This window comes from Emydura macquarii, unplaced genomic scaffold, assembly GCF_026122565.2.
Source record: "Emydura macquarii macquarii isolate MOO-44397 ecotype Brisbane River unplaced genomic scaffold, CSIRO-AGI_Emac_v2 contig_2473, whole genome shotgun sequence".
In the NCBI taxonomy this organism is placed as follows: Eukaryota; Metazoa; Chordata; order Testudines; family Chelidae; genus Emydura; species Emydura macquarii.
Genome location: NW_027132610.1, coordinates 37,607,094 through 37,622,658, shown reverse-complemented (window position 1 = coordinate 37,622,658; position 15,565 = coordinate 37,607,094). Strand labels below are relative to the sequence as shown.

General features: G+C 42.6%; 1 protein-coding gene across 3 annotated transcripts in view; it reads right to left on the bottom strand.

Moving 5' to 3' along the window:
- Positions 1-1,120: 1,120 nt before the first annotated feature.
- Positions 1,121-15,565, bottom strand: part of BORA (BORA aurora kinase A activator) — a 56,720-nt gene continuing 42,275 nt past the window's right edge. For 2 of the 3 annotated variants that reach the window (XM_067563222.1, XM_067563224.1), the window contains 2 exons: positions 13,998-14,175; positions 1,385-3,244 (listed from right to left, as the gene is read on the bottom strand). In XM_067563222.1, the coding sequence (XP_067419323.1) occupies positions 3,144-3,244; positions 13,998-14,175 (279 nt within the window). In that variant the 3' untranslated portion in view covers positions 1,385-3,143. The other variant, XM_067563223.1, reaches the window with a different exon arrangement.

Genomic DNA, 15,565 nt, shown 5'->3' with positions numbered 1-15,565 from the left:
CCAAAAATTCTTTCTATTCAGGCACCTATTTTCAAGGAAAGATTTCTCTGTTTCAGTCTATTCTTTATCCTTCCTTACTTAATGTTTACTGCTCACTACTTCCCATACATCACAAAGTTATGGGGGACAGGGCTGCAGAAGGCATATGGGGCACATGTGCACGTCAAGTGAAGCACCTGTAGAATAAGAAGCACTCAAAGAATAAGAAATTTCGTATCCAAGTTTCCTTTCTGCTGGCAGTATCTCTCACAATTCTATTCTCCTTGGTATGACATTTAATTTGTTTATGTCTACAGTTTGTGGGCTAGTTGGACTACTGGACATAGTTCACTTGTTGGCATTAAAGTTATCATTTTAAAATTTCTACACAGCTTTGGAATTAATCTTCTGGCAGCAAGCGAGAGAAAGGAGCATGGCTAGCAAAAGGCTATGCTGCAATACTGAACCACATCCAAAACTGCAGAAACCCATAACATCACAGAATTGTGGGAGATGCTGTTAGCAAAAAGGATGTTATCAAGTAAGATGTTTCTCATTCCGTAGCCATTCCTCCACTTCCTGATTGAATACAGAAACAAGTAAAGGCAGTTAAGAGATTAGTGTAGGATAATGCAGCATATTTTCCTTCCATCTTCAAGAATCCATGCAAAGAGAATTTAGAGGGGCGACAGCAAGTAGCATACACTTCTGTAGTAGGGAAGCAGAAGTTGTAAACGCAAGTGCTACCGAAAAGGGATAAGCAGCAACAGGCAAGGAAAAGATGAAAAGGGGTCTGCTGCTACTGTACTAAGCAAAGCTGCTGGCTATGGCATTTCTCTGACCAAATACTCTGAAAAGGCAATACAAGGCTTTTGCCACCTACCTAGGTCAAACTGTGGCTCTGCTCTACTCTACTCTTTGCTACTTATGATTCTCCTTATTAGTAATGGCTATAGCGATTTCTTTATGCCTTAAAAAAGCTGTTTCTTTGCCTTACATAAAACCATTACCATTTAGAACCAGTTGCTTTCCACACACTTGAAGTCACAAGTGAGCTCCCTCTCTGTATTCTACTCTTTCAATTCATTTTTTCAAAGCTTTCCCATTAGTTCAAATATTCACACAATACTGCAAAGGGAGCATTAACATTTATCTCAACTTGTACACAGTCTGCTGTATTAGATAATTTTTAATTGGCATTATACTCTTCAGCACCATGATCTACTGCTCATTGTAAGTTAAAGCATCAAAATCAAAAACAGTACCTTCAACACCAGACTTACGTCATAATACAATCAGCTTAAGTCCAAGTGGTTCACTGCCCAACTTGAAAGAAGAGAAGTATCTTAATGTCCTTAGTCTGGCATGATACTAAAAACAAAACTATCCGAAACAATCTAGGGTGTGAGAGAGAAACAATCAGTTTTTATTACGTTAAATCGCTTAAAAATCATACAATAATTTGCAATATAAAAAGCCCTGGTTAAAACAATTTAAATTGTTTTTTTTTTTAATGTAAACAATGACCATTTTGTGCAATATGTGCCAACTGATGAATTAAGTAAAACTAGATAAATGTGATGCTCAAAAGGGCACCGGAGTTGATTTGTACAGTAGGTTTTCTAAACATAATTAAAAATATTTAAGTTTTTCTTAAGTCAAAATAAATAGTTGGTTGCTTCTTGGCATAATCTATTTGAAGAAAGAAAAGAGGATAGACAATACATACAAACTTTTATACAATTCACTATTTTCACATTCATCCAATTGTGCTCTTCATCTTTTCCCTTACCTGTGAAAAACCTAATTTTACATAGGGAGCAATTAAACAATTTTAGTGATTGCTTTATTATTTGTGACTAATTTGAAAACTCTGATAATTGAACATGCAGCTCTAAAAAATCCAACTAAATTTAGTTTTAAAATGATAAATCATCTTAATCTCACATTTTTACCATACAGAAGAGTCCCGAAGTTCCACTGATACTACAGGGATCATTCTGATTACTGGTACAGAGCAAATGCTTCAGAAAAAAATCTGTCCCAGAAATACTTTTACTGGTCTACCAATGTGCCTCTAGCTTAATCAGATCACAGGATTCAACCTTACATTTACATAAAACTCTGATTACCACCTTGCTTTCTCCCCTCTTCCCCCACCTTACAGTGGCATAATAGTAGCATCCATTATATGTTGGTAAGCATAAAAAAAAATCCCAAACATTCTTTATACCTTCTGGAAGTCTGAAATCCCTGCTTTCAGATGGCATAAAGCTTTAAACTATTTGTTTTAAGAGATAGTGGTTGCTAAAATCATGCCAGTAGAAGCAGGAAGCAGAAAAGGGAAAGGAGGATAGCAAACCATGTTTGATTTCTGATCTCATGACATGCCAGAAAACAGAATGCTTTGCACACCATTAGAAAGCAGCATGTTCAGTTTCTAATAGTATAAAGTTATTTTTATAGTCTTGGTGGTTTATGAATCAGACCTAAGTATAAAGTTCAGGATGATGGTAAATTTGCAATCCCTATATTATTCAAGTGAACCTAAAACACCTAATAGAGAAACACTGTGCCAAACCTAGTTGCAGTTGATAGTTATATCTCCTATTTCAAGGGTTTATAATCACAATTAAATAGTGAAGTGTGACTTTTCCTCCTTAGCATAAAGACTACGGCAGAGACCGGACTTTAATTATATCAAGAACATTAAACTGACAGGTAAAAAAAGGACAAAGTTTAAAAAAGTTTAAAAAAAAACCCACCTCAGAAAAGTATGTTAATTTGTTGGTTACACATTTTAAACAAATCACAAACTTTGATTATTTTTGCAATATTTTAAGTTTGGTAAAACAGAATGAATAATATTTTATTGGCAATATCAAAGTCTCCGTTAATTTCAATGTACATTTTATCCAGAGTGGTCATTGCTGAGGTGAGAAAAAACATACAGGGATTTGTGATTTGACAAAATTTCACAAGCTGTTTCGCATTTCAAGTATCAATTCAGATGCCTTGTTTTTCTAAGTGCCATACAAATTCTTCTCACATTTTATCTTCAAAAGTGTTCAAAATGTAGTTCAAAATGTAATTGAGACAGTTCCCTCCAAACTGTAATGCCACTGATTTCATTTGCAAAAGTAATATGTACCAAAGGCTACTTGTCAATCTTGGTCTAATGATTTTGATAGAGGCATTTCTGCAGGCTGTTGCATGGAGTGACAGGCAGAATTTACATCCAATATCTTGGGACTGTTTATCCTTACTATAAATGAAAAAGAAAAAAAAAAGTTTAACTGGAAGAATTCGATAATGGGACAAACATGCATTATACAGCTTCTAAGATTAGGTTATCCAAAAAGGCCAAATTCTAGTATATTCGGCTCCAACAGTCAGACTAGAGAGAAATTCAATGTATTGTTCTTTCAGGTTTTTAAGTCCAATGGTTCTTATAAACCTGGCTAGTCAAATCAGACATGTTTTCTTTGCCAGTTTGCACTACTAACAAAGAAATCCAGCAACTGCAAAATTAATGATATATAGTTCAATACTTCTGTTGAATATCCATTTTCAATGTTTAACAAAAATCATTCCGGAAGCTTTGCTAGGAAAAAGTTATCTTGAGAAATATTATTTCATTGAGTCCCTCCCTCTACATTCTTTCATTTGACTATGCAGTCAGTGATGGGCACTATCCATTTTCCTTAATCCTCAGACTATCCTAAGTCATTCTTGTTCCCCCCTCCAGCCCCGCTACAGTATGACTACAGCACCATTTTGTATAGCAGCTTTCATGCAAACTGTATCCACAACTGTTTTTCAGAATTAAATTACAAAGCACAGAGGCAAAATAGAAGAGAATTGAGGCAGATATGGGAAGACTGTTATAAATAGCAGAAGGTGTAAAGGAGGTACCAGCAATTTAGATATTGTATGGAGGGACAGAGGTCAGTGGTTTCAAGCAGATGGTCTAAAAAAATACTCGAGTGCCTAGGGCAAATCCATGGGAAGTTTTTAAGAACAAACTTCACTTGATATTGAAATTGATGGAGAGTTAGGCCTAGTCTACACACTGCAATCACCCCACACCCCCGCCAACAAAACTGCCCTGTTTTTTCAACAAAATAAAACCATCTCGATGAGAGGTGTAGGGCTTGTAGCAGTGTAGCTAGGCCGACACAGTGTCAGTGTAGACACTGTGTCCCCTTACAGCAGTGGAGGGGCTGTCATTCTTGTCATTTTCACCATTCCAGCAGAGCAGTAAAATTGACAAGAAAGCCAGGACAGATGGTTCCCACTCCCAGCTGGGAGCGGGGCGAGAAGCCCTGGCTCCAAGCTGCGAGCCGGGATTGATGCTGCTGCAGCCCAGCTCCCAGCTGTGAGCTGGGAAGGGGAGAAGTCCCCTCGCGGCTGCTCCCAGATGGGACTGAGGAGAAGAGGGGCAGCCCACAGGGAGACTGGGAGCCTGTGCTCTCAGCAGGGAGCTGAGTGATGAATCTCAACTCTCCAGACTGCCCCTTAGGTCAGTGGAAGTGATCCTGATGAGGATGCACTCCACTGACTCAAGGAGAGACATGTGGACATCAGCCACCACTGTAATTATAGCAGTGACTGTAAGTCGACATATCTTATGTCAACTTACTTTTTTTTAGTGTAGACAAGGTCTTAGCTGAGTTACTTGAAATGGAGGTGATTTATTTCTTAGGTAGACAAAGTTATTCTGCAAAGACTGTAGTCCACAGAGGTGGGATTTAGGAATTACCACAAAGAAGGAAGCTGAAAAAGTGAAGTCCTAGGTAAGAATGTCAGTGTATATGGAGCTGAGAACATAAGCAATATTGCAGAGGAATTTACAAGCCAACCTATGAACCTAGGAAAATGTGGGAAGAAGAAAAAATGGTTACTAACCTAACCTTTCTTAACTGTTGTTGTTTCAAATGTGTTGCTCATGTCCATTCCATGTCAGGTGTGCGTGCATCACATGGTTGCCAGAGATTTTTCCCCAGTGGTATCTCTAGGGCCGGCTCTAGCACCCTCTGGAGTCACATGCAGACGCGCCACTATAAGGGGCACCGCCAGCTCCCCACCCCTTCAGTTCTTTCTTGCTGGCCACTCCAACAGAGGGGTAGGAGGATGGATCACGGAATGGACATGAGCAACACATCTCGAAGAACAACTGTTACAAAAGATTAGTAACTGTTTTTTTCTTCGAGTGCTTGCTCATGTCCATTCCATGTCAGGTGACTCAAGCAGTACCTTTGGTGGTGGGCTCAGAGTTCATGGGTGTGCTGAATGCTACACTACTCTCCCAAAACTGGCATTGTCTCTGGCCTGTTGGGTGATAGCGTAGTGGGCCGCAAAGATATGACTGACAACCAGGTTGCAGCTCTGCAGATGTCCTGGATTGGAACCTGACGAGGAATGCTGCAAACGACGCTTGAGCTCTTGTGGAGTGAGCCACCATGATGGCTAGAGGCATGATGTTAGCCTGCTCATAACTCACCTTGACACAGGCAGTTATCCAGTATGAGATTCTTTGGGATGACACTTGTAGGCCTTTCATCCTTTTAGCTATTGCTATAAAGAGCTGCGTGGACTTGAAGGGCTTAGTCCTCTCAATATAGAAAGCTAGCGGTCTTCTAAAGTCCACAGTGTAGAGCCTCCACCCGCCCAGTGGACTTGCGGGGTTTTGGAAACAAAGCCAGTAAGATGATATCTTGGTTGGTTTGAAATTGAGATACCACCTTCGGCAGGAAGGCTGGGTGGGGTCTCAGCTGGATTTGGTCTTTGAAGAAAATTGTGTAGGGTAGCTCCAATGTGAAGGCCCTGATCTCAAAGACCCTTCTAGCCGACGAGATTGCAACCAGGAAGGTGACCTTCCATGAAAGGAGAAGTAGGGAGCATGAAGCTAATAGCTCGAAGGGGGGCCCTGTGAGCCTAGACAGGACCAGATTCAAGTCCCACAGTGGAGTGGGCTGCTTAATTTCAGAGTAGAGCCTTTCCAGGCACTTGAGAAACCTTAGTCATTTCATGTAAAAACGCTGACCTGCCACTCACCAAAGGGTAGAAGGCTGAAATGGCTATTAAGTGGACCTTCAAGGACAAGAGTACCAGGCCCTGCTGTTTTAGATAGAACAGATAGTCCATTATGGTCTGTAGTAATAAATGGGATGGTGAAAGATTTCAATCCAATGCCCAGCACATGAAGCGTTTCCACTTAGCTAGGTAAGTTGCTCTGGTGTACGACTTTCTACTGCCTAGCAAGACTTGCCAAACCTGTTCGGAGCAAGCTTGCTCCTCAGGATTTAACCATGCAGCAAGTGTGCCGTCAGGTGAAGGACGGCAAGGTTTGAGTGAAGCAAGTTGCCTTGGTTCTATGAAATCAGATCCAGACAAAAGTGGGAGCTCGAGGGGCTCTGCTACCAAAGGGTCCAGCAGCGTGCCAAACCACGGTTAGCATGGCCCACCAGTGCAATGAGGATGGGCTTTGCCTTGTCCTGTCTGATCTTTAGGAGGAATCTGCGAACCAGAGGAATCAATGGGAAGGCGTACAGAAGGCAATGTGACCATGAGATCAGGAAGACATATGAGAGGGAGCCAACTGTGCCCATTCAGCAAGCAGAACTGAGGGCACTTCTTGTACTGCCTGGTGCCGAATAAGTCTACCTGGGGAAACCCCCACCTCTGGAAGATGATCCGGACAACCTCCGGTTGGAGAGAGAGAAAGAGAGAGAACGTTCTCCTGAGGCAATCCAGCAGCATGTTCTGAGTTCCTGGGAGGTAAGCTACTTCAAGGTGGATACTGTGTTCCACATAGAAGTCCCACAAGCGCAGGGCCTCCTGGCACAGGGCCAAGGACTGCATTCCTCCCTGCCTGGTCGATAGCATAAAGTGTGTGGTGATGCCCATGTTGCAGCTTTGCATATGTCCATTATAGGAACATCGTTCAGGAATGCTACAGACATGGCCATTGCTCTCATAGAATGAGCTATGGTCCCTGGTGAAACTTATAAACCTTTTTGTTCATAATATAATTGAATGCACGTTGAAATCCTTTGACGGGAAATTGCTCTGCCTTTCGATTGCTCTGCTAGCAATATGAAAAGTTTGTCTGATTTTCTAAATGTCTTTGTTCTCTCCAGGTAAAAGGCTACAGGCCTTTCTGACGTCCAGAGTATGGAGTGCCACTTCTTGTAAACTGTTGTGCGGTTTAGGATAAAAGGTAGGTAGATAGATTGGTTGGTTGATATGGAAGTCTGACACTATCTTTGGCAAAAATTTTGGGTGTGGTCTAAGGGTGATTTTATCTTTGTGAAAAATCATGTAGGGAGGGTAAGTCATCAACGCACTAATCTCGCCTACTCGTCCGGCTGAAGTAATAGCAACTAAAAATGAAACTTTCATAGACATATGAAGGAATGAACACATTGCTAGAGGCTCGACTGGTGCTCTTATAATGGATCTGAGTACTAGGCTTAGATCCCATCATGGTGTGGGGGTACGAATGATTGGAAATACTCTCTGAAGACTAAGAATTTTTTCACCATCGGGTGAGAGAATATGGTCGTGTTGTTTACTGTCTCATGGAGAACCGTGATTGCTGATAGGCGAACTCTTAAGGAACTAATTGATAAACCTGATTTCTTCAGTTGTAATATGTATTCAAGAATTATCGGGATAGAGGAAGATGTTGCCTTGATTTATCTTTCTTCACACCAGGATTGGAATCTTTGCCATTTCTGCAGGTAAGTCCTTCTTGTTCACAGTTTTATGCTGCTTATTAGTATCTGCCTAACATGTTCTGAGCATTAACTCTTCGGGACAGAGCCACTTATTAGCCACACTGTGAGATGAAGTCTTTGTATTTCCCAGTGGTAAATCCAACCCATGTCCTGGGAAAGATTGTGTCTCATGGGAAGCGTTATCAATTTGCGTACTGACATGTTCATGAGATCTGAGAACCATGTTTGTCTCAGCCAAGCTGGTGTTATCACTATGGTGGTTGCTCCGTCAGTCTTGATTTTGTGTAGGACCATGTGTATTATTGATATGGGTGGAAACTCATATAGTAGTCCTTTGTCCCACTAGATTAGGAAAGCTTCGCTCATCCAGCATGATCCTATTCCTGCTCTCAAGCAGAAAAGATGACACTTGCAATTCTGTTTTGTGGGAAACAGATCTATCAATGGATAGGTGAAAAATTTCTTTTTCAGTTTTGTTGTTCAACTGCCACTTGTGGCTGCTGCAAACTGTCTGCAATGGTGTTTTGCTTGTCGGGTAGGTATGCTGCCGATATGCCAAAGTTGTGTTTTATACACCAGTTCCAAAGTTTCATTGACTCACTGCACAGGGAGCAGGATCTGGCTCTCCCCTGGTGTTTTATGTAAAATATACATGCTACATTGTCCATCATTATTTTTATTGACTTGTTCTTTATGCGTGGTAAAAAGTGTTGGCAGGCATTGCACACCGCTCAAAGTTCTAATACTGTTATGTGCAGGTAAGTTTCTGATTCCGACCATCGGCCCTAAACAGTGTACTCCTGCATATGTGCTCCCCATCCTAGGAGTGACATCTGTTGTAACCATGATTGAGGGTGGAACCTGGAAAAATTGAAGTCCCATCATCAAGTTCTTTTCCTGAGTCCACCATATCAGGGAAGCTTTTACTTTGTTTGGTATTGACAACCATCTGCCCAGACTGTGTTTGTTTGGTTTGTATACTGAGGCAAGCCATCTCTGGAGGCATCATAGATACAGTTGTGCGTGTCGCACCACAATATTCATAGCTGCCATGTGGCCTAGGAGCTGTAGTGGGACGCGAGCTGTCACAATATGAGCGTTCCTTACTAAGGACATCAGGTGTGTAATAGCTCTGAATCTTGGCATTGGTAATGATGCCCTTGCTATTGTTGAGTCCAAGTTCACTCCTATGAATTCGAGATGCTGAGTCAGATTCAAAGTGGACTTTTCGATACTTATTCGTAGTTTGAGCTTCTGAAATATTGTCGTGGTTTGATCGGTAGCATGTTTGGCTAGGCTTTGAGTAGATGCCTTTATGAGGCAATCGTCCAAATATGGGAAGATGAAGATTCCCTGCCTCCTTAAATGTGCCACCACAACAGCAAGCACTTTGGAAAACACCTTTGGTTCCGTAGATAGGCCAAATGGTAAAACTCTGTATTGGTAGTGTGTCCTGAGACCATGAACCTTAGAAAGCTCCTGTGTGCCGGGTGGATAGTAATATGAAAATAGGCATCCTGGAGGTCGAGGGCTGAGAACCAGTCCCCTCTTTGCAGTGCCAGTATTATCGTTGTTTAGGTGATAGTCTTGAATTTTTGCTTTCTTACAAATTTGTTCAATGCCCTGAGGTCTAATATAGGTCTCCATCCCCCACTCTTTTTCTGTACCACAAAATTGGAACAGAATCCCTTTCCTACGCGTTGAGATGGTACATGTTCTATTGCCCCTATCTGTAGGAGATGATCTATTTCTTGTAGCAACGCTTGTGAGATGGGTCCCTGGAAAGGGATGGGGAAGGGTAATGGGCGGAGGGGATGGATTGGAATGGGATGGTATATCCAACTTTGATTATTTCTAAAACCCATTTGTCTGTTATTGTTGACCATATAGGATAAAAGGGTTTTAGGCAAAATTCAAAGTTCCCCCTTATTGAAACTGGCACTGCATGTTATTCAGGGCTTCTCAGACCCTTGACCAAACTCTCAAAACTGCTGCTTGGGCTGCAAAGATTGAGAGGTGGTGGATGATTGTACACCTATCTCGGCATCAACCATTATAGCGGAGCTGATTGAGACCTCGGCACCGTCGAGCAAAAGAACGTGCAAACAGCACCGTATCGAACCGGTTCATATTTCATCCCCAAGATCCGATACTACCAATGGTTCTCCCATACACCCTGAGATCAGAGCTGCCTGCAAAGAGGTCTTAACCACACTCTTACCCTTTTCTAGGAGGGCAGGAAACTCTTGCTGTGACTCCTGGGGCAGGGAGTCTCTGAACTTGTTAAAGGAGTCCCAAAGATTAAAATCATCATGCCCCCAAAATGCCTGTTGGTCAGCAATACGAAGCTGCAAGCTCCCTGTTGAATAAATTTTTCTCCCAAAAAGGTCCAGTTTTTTTGCACTCTTATTCTTGGGAGTGGCACTTGCTTGCCCCTGCCTGTCCCATTCATTAGCTGTGGCCACCACCAGAGACCCCGGAGGAGTGTGGGAGAAAAAAGATAGTCAAACTCTTTAATGGGCACATAGTATTTCTTCTCAGCCTACTTTGATGAAGGGGCCAGAGAAAAGGGGGTTGCCAAAGGACCTTAACAATACTGCCTTGTTACTAGGTAAGGTGGTTTTGGCCGTGGCAACTGCAGCCAGTGTATCTATTAAGGTGTGTGAGGTCTCCTTGAGTTCTTCCATCTCTAGGCCCAGGTTGGATGTCACGTAACCCACTTGAGAACGTCCTGGTGGGCCTTAAAGTCATCCTGAGGCAAAAGACTAATAGGTCCCGCTACCGCCTCGTCTTGGGAAGATAACGATGAGGCTTGTATTGAGGGAGGAGCTCGCTCCTCCTCCGCCTGCACTACGACCCCTGGGGGCATTTCCCGGATTTCGATATCAGGATCAGTAGCGGAGTCAAGGTCCAGGGCTGAATGTGAAGGCACGGTGTCCAGTCTCTTGGAAGCCAGAGTCCGACCAACACGAGGGTGGTCCTTGCGCTGGGTTCCAGTATGGTCAACGCATGGGTCATTGATGTGGTGGCTGCAGGCCAGAGTCCATAGGTGAGTAGACTGGGTGCTTCCCCTGTCTATACGGCATCACTGGCTCTTCCTCAGTGCCCAAGGAGCTCTCTTGTGATGACCAGTGTGGGACTGCACCGGCTTCCGCCTCCACCGGGCGCCAGGAATCCAGAGATTGATACTGCCTCAGGGACTGATGACGTATTGGGGAACAGTGCTGCACCAGGAACCATTGCCAAGGTAGGGACCCTCACTGGGGCGGAGACTGGTACCGAGCTGGGGACCTGTGCTGCGCCAGGGAACAGTGCCACTCCAATGACTAATACCACCCTAACAACTGGTGCCACTTTGGGCACGGATAGTGAGACAGAGAAAGGGGTGCAAGTAACATGTAAGGCTTGCTCCTAGAAAATGCACATGGGCCTAGAGCCACGGTGTTCAGTGCATCCTGCTCCCTTGTACTCACGAGTGCTCTAAGCCCTGATGCTGTCCCTGCGGGTTCCTCCCACACCAAGGCTTGAGCTGTCTGGAAGGCTTCAGGCTTTGATTAGAGATTATTGGAGTCACCCAGAGTTGGCAGCGAGTCCTGTACTGAACTCAACACTCTTTGCAGAGTCAATGGTGACAATGCGGATGCCAGGGTAGCAGAGTGTCCCGACACTGGTCTCACTCCCTTTGTCCACTTATCCTTAGACTGTGCAGGCGACCGCCCTGTCAGTTCGCTGCTTTTTGTGCCTCTTCCTCGGCACTGGAGATGGAGAATGGTGCCAGGAAGAGCTCAGTGCTGGCAGTGCACTTCTCATCGACTTAATAAGAGCCGAATCAGAGCGGCTGGGCTCTGAGGCCAGTCTGAGGGCAACTTCTATCAGGATAGCCCTGAGTCTTATGTCCTGCTCTTTTCTCATTCAGGGCTTGAATCTCTGCCAGATGTGGCACTTGTCTCTTCTGTGAGACTCCCCGAAACACTTTAGGCAGTCAGTGTGTGGGTTGCTCACAGACATGTGCTTCCCGCAGGAGACACAGGGTTTGAAGCCCAGAGACCGGGGCATGTCCAGTCCCTGGGTGCAAAGTCCCTTGACAAACAGGACCTAACACTAACAACTATTTACACTAATATTTACAATACCTATATACATTAAACAATATAAAAACAAAACAAAACTACTAGTAGAAGCCTTGCTTGAAGCAAAAGAAGGAAGACATTCCAGCAACCATCATGGGCGGTAAGAAGGAACTGATGGGGCAGAGGTCCGGCGATGCCCCTTATACTGGTGAATATGCATGTGGCTCCAGAGGGTGCTAGAGCTGGCCCTACCACAAGAGGAAAAAAAGATCACTGGCAACCATGCACGTGATGCGAGCACACCTGACATGGAATGGACATGAGCAAGCATTGATGAAAATTAAGATCAGAAGTTATATGTGGAGGACAGTGAAGAAAAATGGATTAGATGAAGAAGAAATTGGTAAACAAGAATGAATATGGGGAAAGATCCTTGTGAAACTCCATAAAGGAGAGGCTTTAGTGTAGGGAAAGCAATAGGGACAGAAAACTATCAATCAGATTCCAGGAAGAATGAAACTAGATAGCTGCACAGCTACTGAAGTTGTCCAGCAGAATGGGGTAGTTCATTTTCAAATACAGTAGAACCTTAGAGTTGTGAACACCTTGGGAATGGAGGTTGTTCGTAACTCTGAAACGTTCATAACTCTGAACAAAACGTCATGGTTGCCCTTTCAAAAGTTTACATTGACTTAGACAGCTTTGAAACATTACTATGCAAAAGAAAAGTGCTGCTTTCCCTTTATTTTTAGTAGTTTATGTTCAACACAGTACTGTACTGTATTTGCTTTTTTCATTTTTTTGTCTGCTGCTGCCTAATTGTATACTTACAGTTCCAAATGAGGTGTGTGGTGACTGGTCAGTTTGTAACTCTGGTGTTCATAACCCTGAGGTTCTACTGTACTCAAACAGATTTCAAGGAGCATAAGGAGGGAGAGAGCACCAGTAGCAATAAATAGAGTTAACTAGGAAGAAGAGAGTGGCTTCTGTGCAGGGCCAAAAATAAAACTAATATTTTCATATTGAAACTCCAGGATTGAAACTGTTCTATGAAAAAGTGATTAAAGAAAAGACTGCTCTGTCAAGCAATAAGGTGAGAAACTAAAGATTAAAAATTAGTCACTGTATACTCTCAAGAGCTAGTAAAAGGAGTGGTTGACAATTGTCCAGTAGGGTGGGCAGATGATAGGCAAGGACAGGGGGGTAAGGAGGTAAAGCTTCTGGTAAAGAATGAGGTATCAGAAAAGTCCTAGAGAACAAAGGAATTCCTTACTGCTACTTCTGTGCTTAAATCCACTAGAGCACATACGAAAGAAAAGTTTTTCTTTTGCCTGTTCAGGAAAACGTTATAAGGGAAATGTGAGCTAGGTGTGGAGTGTACAATAAATAAATAAAATGAGAGAATGAATAAGGATTACCAATTCTTTAGTATTTGGTTCAGAAATATACTGTGTGCTTCACTCCACCATCTGGAAATTTCACAGCAGATACTTTGATGCAACATGCACTTCCCCGCTCCCCGAAAAGACGTCAATTAAGCATTTGAATGTCCTTATCTAGATGAAATATTGGGGAAAACTAGACATGCTCGTAACTGATCAGGGCAAAACTTCTTATGGGCAATATATAGGTTTCATGGTATACCAAATGGCTGTGTTACAGAATCTGTAATCTACTTCATGTTTTATGAGAACAGTAAATAAACAATATCCTCCCCTGAATATCTTCCAATAGCTCAAACTGGTTGCATGTGAACGTTGTCCTGTGTCCAAACATGGAAACAGTTCGAGAAACTGATAAAAATTCACCCATTGCTAAAATGGGTTGCTAAAATGCGAAGTGTATTTAGCTGTACCTTCAGTTTCCAGAGAAAGTTTTGGAACAATTTACCACCTCTAGGAACCTGCCACTAGCGTTCACAGTAACAGCTCAAAAGAAAAAATGCTACTAATTTTTGTTTCAAGTCCAGCTCACAGCCACTCCAATTTTCCTAAGTCTAGTGCATGTGGCTAGAAGAACCAGTACAGATTGCTGCTTCCCAGCTCCCTACAATACATACCAAACAAGCAGTTTGGTCAGCAGTTTCATCTGCTTTTTGAGGTCAGTTGTAGTATTACTGTGCTTGTCATTCTTCAGGTCCTACAAGATAAACTATTAACAAGTACTAGCCAATACCATTGTAAGTTCTCCATAAAAATCCACATACCATTTTTGTGAAATCCCTGAATCGGATGTTCGTTGGGATGTTTCCAAGTAGAAAAGTTGCAAGTTGCATTTTGATTGTATATTGTATTGTATGTTTTTACTTTATGGAAACATGGTTGAATCTCTGGAGACTTCTCTCTCAACAGCTGATTGTCTTGATGATTTAAAACAGGAAACTCCTAGGTTTGTAAACAAATTTCTTTTAATATTCTTTCAAAAATCCTCATTTCAATTCAGTTAACAATTTGACCTAATTTCATTTGAATCAGTCCACGTTATAAAAGAGTTTTGGCCTCAGGATATTAGAGAGACAAGGTGGTTGAGGTAATATTTTTTATTGGACTGACTTCTGATGGTGAAAGAGACAAGCTTTCGAGCTTGCACAAGTGCTGAAGAAGAGCTCTGTGTAAGCTCAAAAGCTTGTCTCTTTCACCATCAGAAGTTGGTCCAATAAAAGATGTTGCCTCAACCATCTTGCCTCCATGTTATAAAGGATCGTTTTGGGGGTTAAGTCCCTGGAAGTTTTCAGCCCACCAGTGTGAAACAGTTTTACCTTCATCACTTAGCTTACCATTTCTGTTTCTTGAAAATAAAAATACAAAAACAGTTACTTCCCCCCCTCCCCCACACACACAGTAACTGTAGTTCTTAAAGCTGTTTTCCACTTCAGGTGCATGTGCACCCTGTGTGAGTGAATTGGAAGCTTTCGGACAGCAAAATTCTCTGGGGGAAAAAGTATGTCCTGATTGCTGTAGTGTGTCCCCCCTTCTCCCCAAAGGCCATAAAGAGCAGAGCAGAGCCAACTACTCCCCAGTTCCTGCACAAATACAGATTCCAGGTGTAACAGGACTCTGTAGTAGTGGGGAAGGAGGGTAGGTCATGGAATACATATGGACATCCTGAAGTTACCATTTGCTCCTTCATGTGATTATCCATATATTTTTCACTGCTGATTGCTCTCAAGCTTTGACCGGATGTATAGGATTAACTTGCTCAGCGTCTTCTCAGATATCAACTGCAGGACAGCTCTGCCAAAATGGGCATCAGATCTTGATGCCTCCACTAATGTCATGTAAATATATCACCAGCTCCTCAGGTCACTGATGCCCTTCAGATTTCAGAGATGGGTACAATTTTTAACACCACCACAGAACCTACCTGAGCTCTGGTGCAATGAGCCGTAACCTGCACTGAGGATCTAATCTGCCTAGCTCATACCAAACCTGAATGCAAGGAGACACCAGATGCTCTCTGGGTAGATACTGCTTGACCTTTCATCCTACCTGCAAAAGCTACAATCTCAAGAAGATTAAAAGATTTGGTTCTATCCAGATAAAATGATAGAGCCTTGAGCACATCCAGGATATGCAATCTAGGTTCCCTAGGGTGGGAGCAGAGTTTAGGGAAGAACACAGGCAAATGACTCATTTGATTCAACAGTAAATCCGAGAATACTTTAGGTAAACATTTAGGGTAGGGCCTATGGATGACCTCCTTACAGACCATAGTGTATGATAGACCAGAATTAAGTACCTATATTTTTTCTATTCTCCTGGCTGATAATTGCCA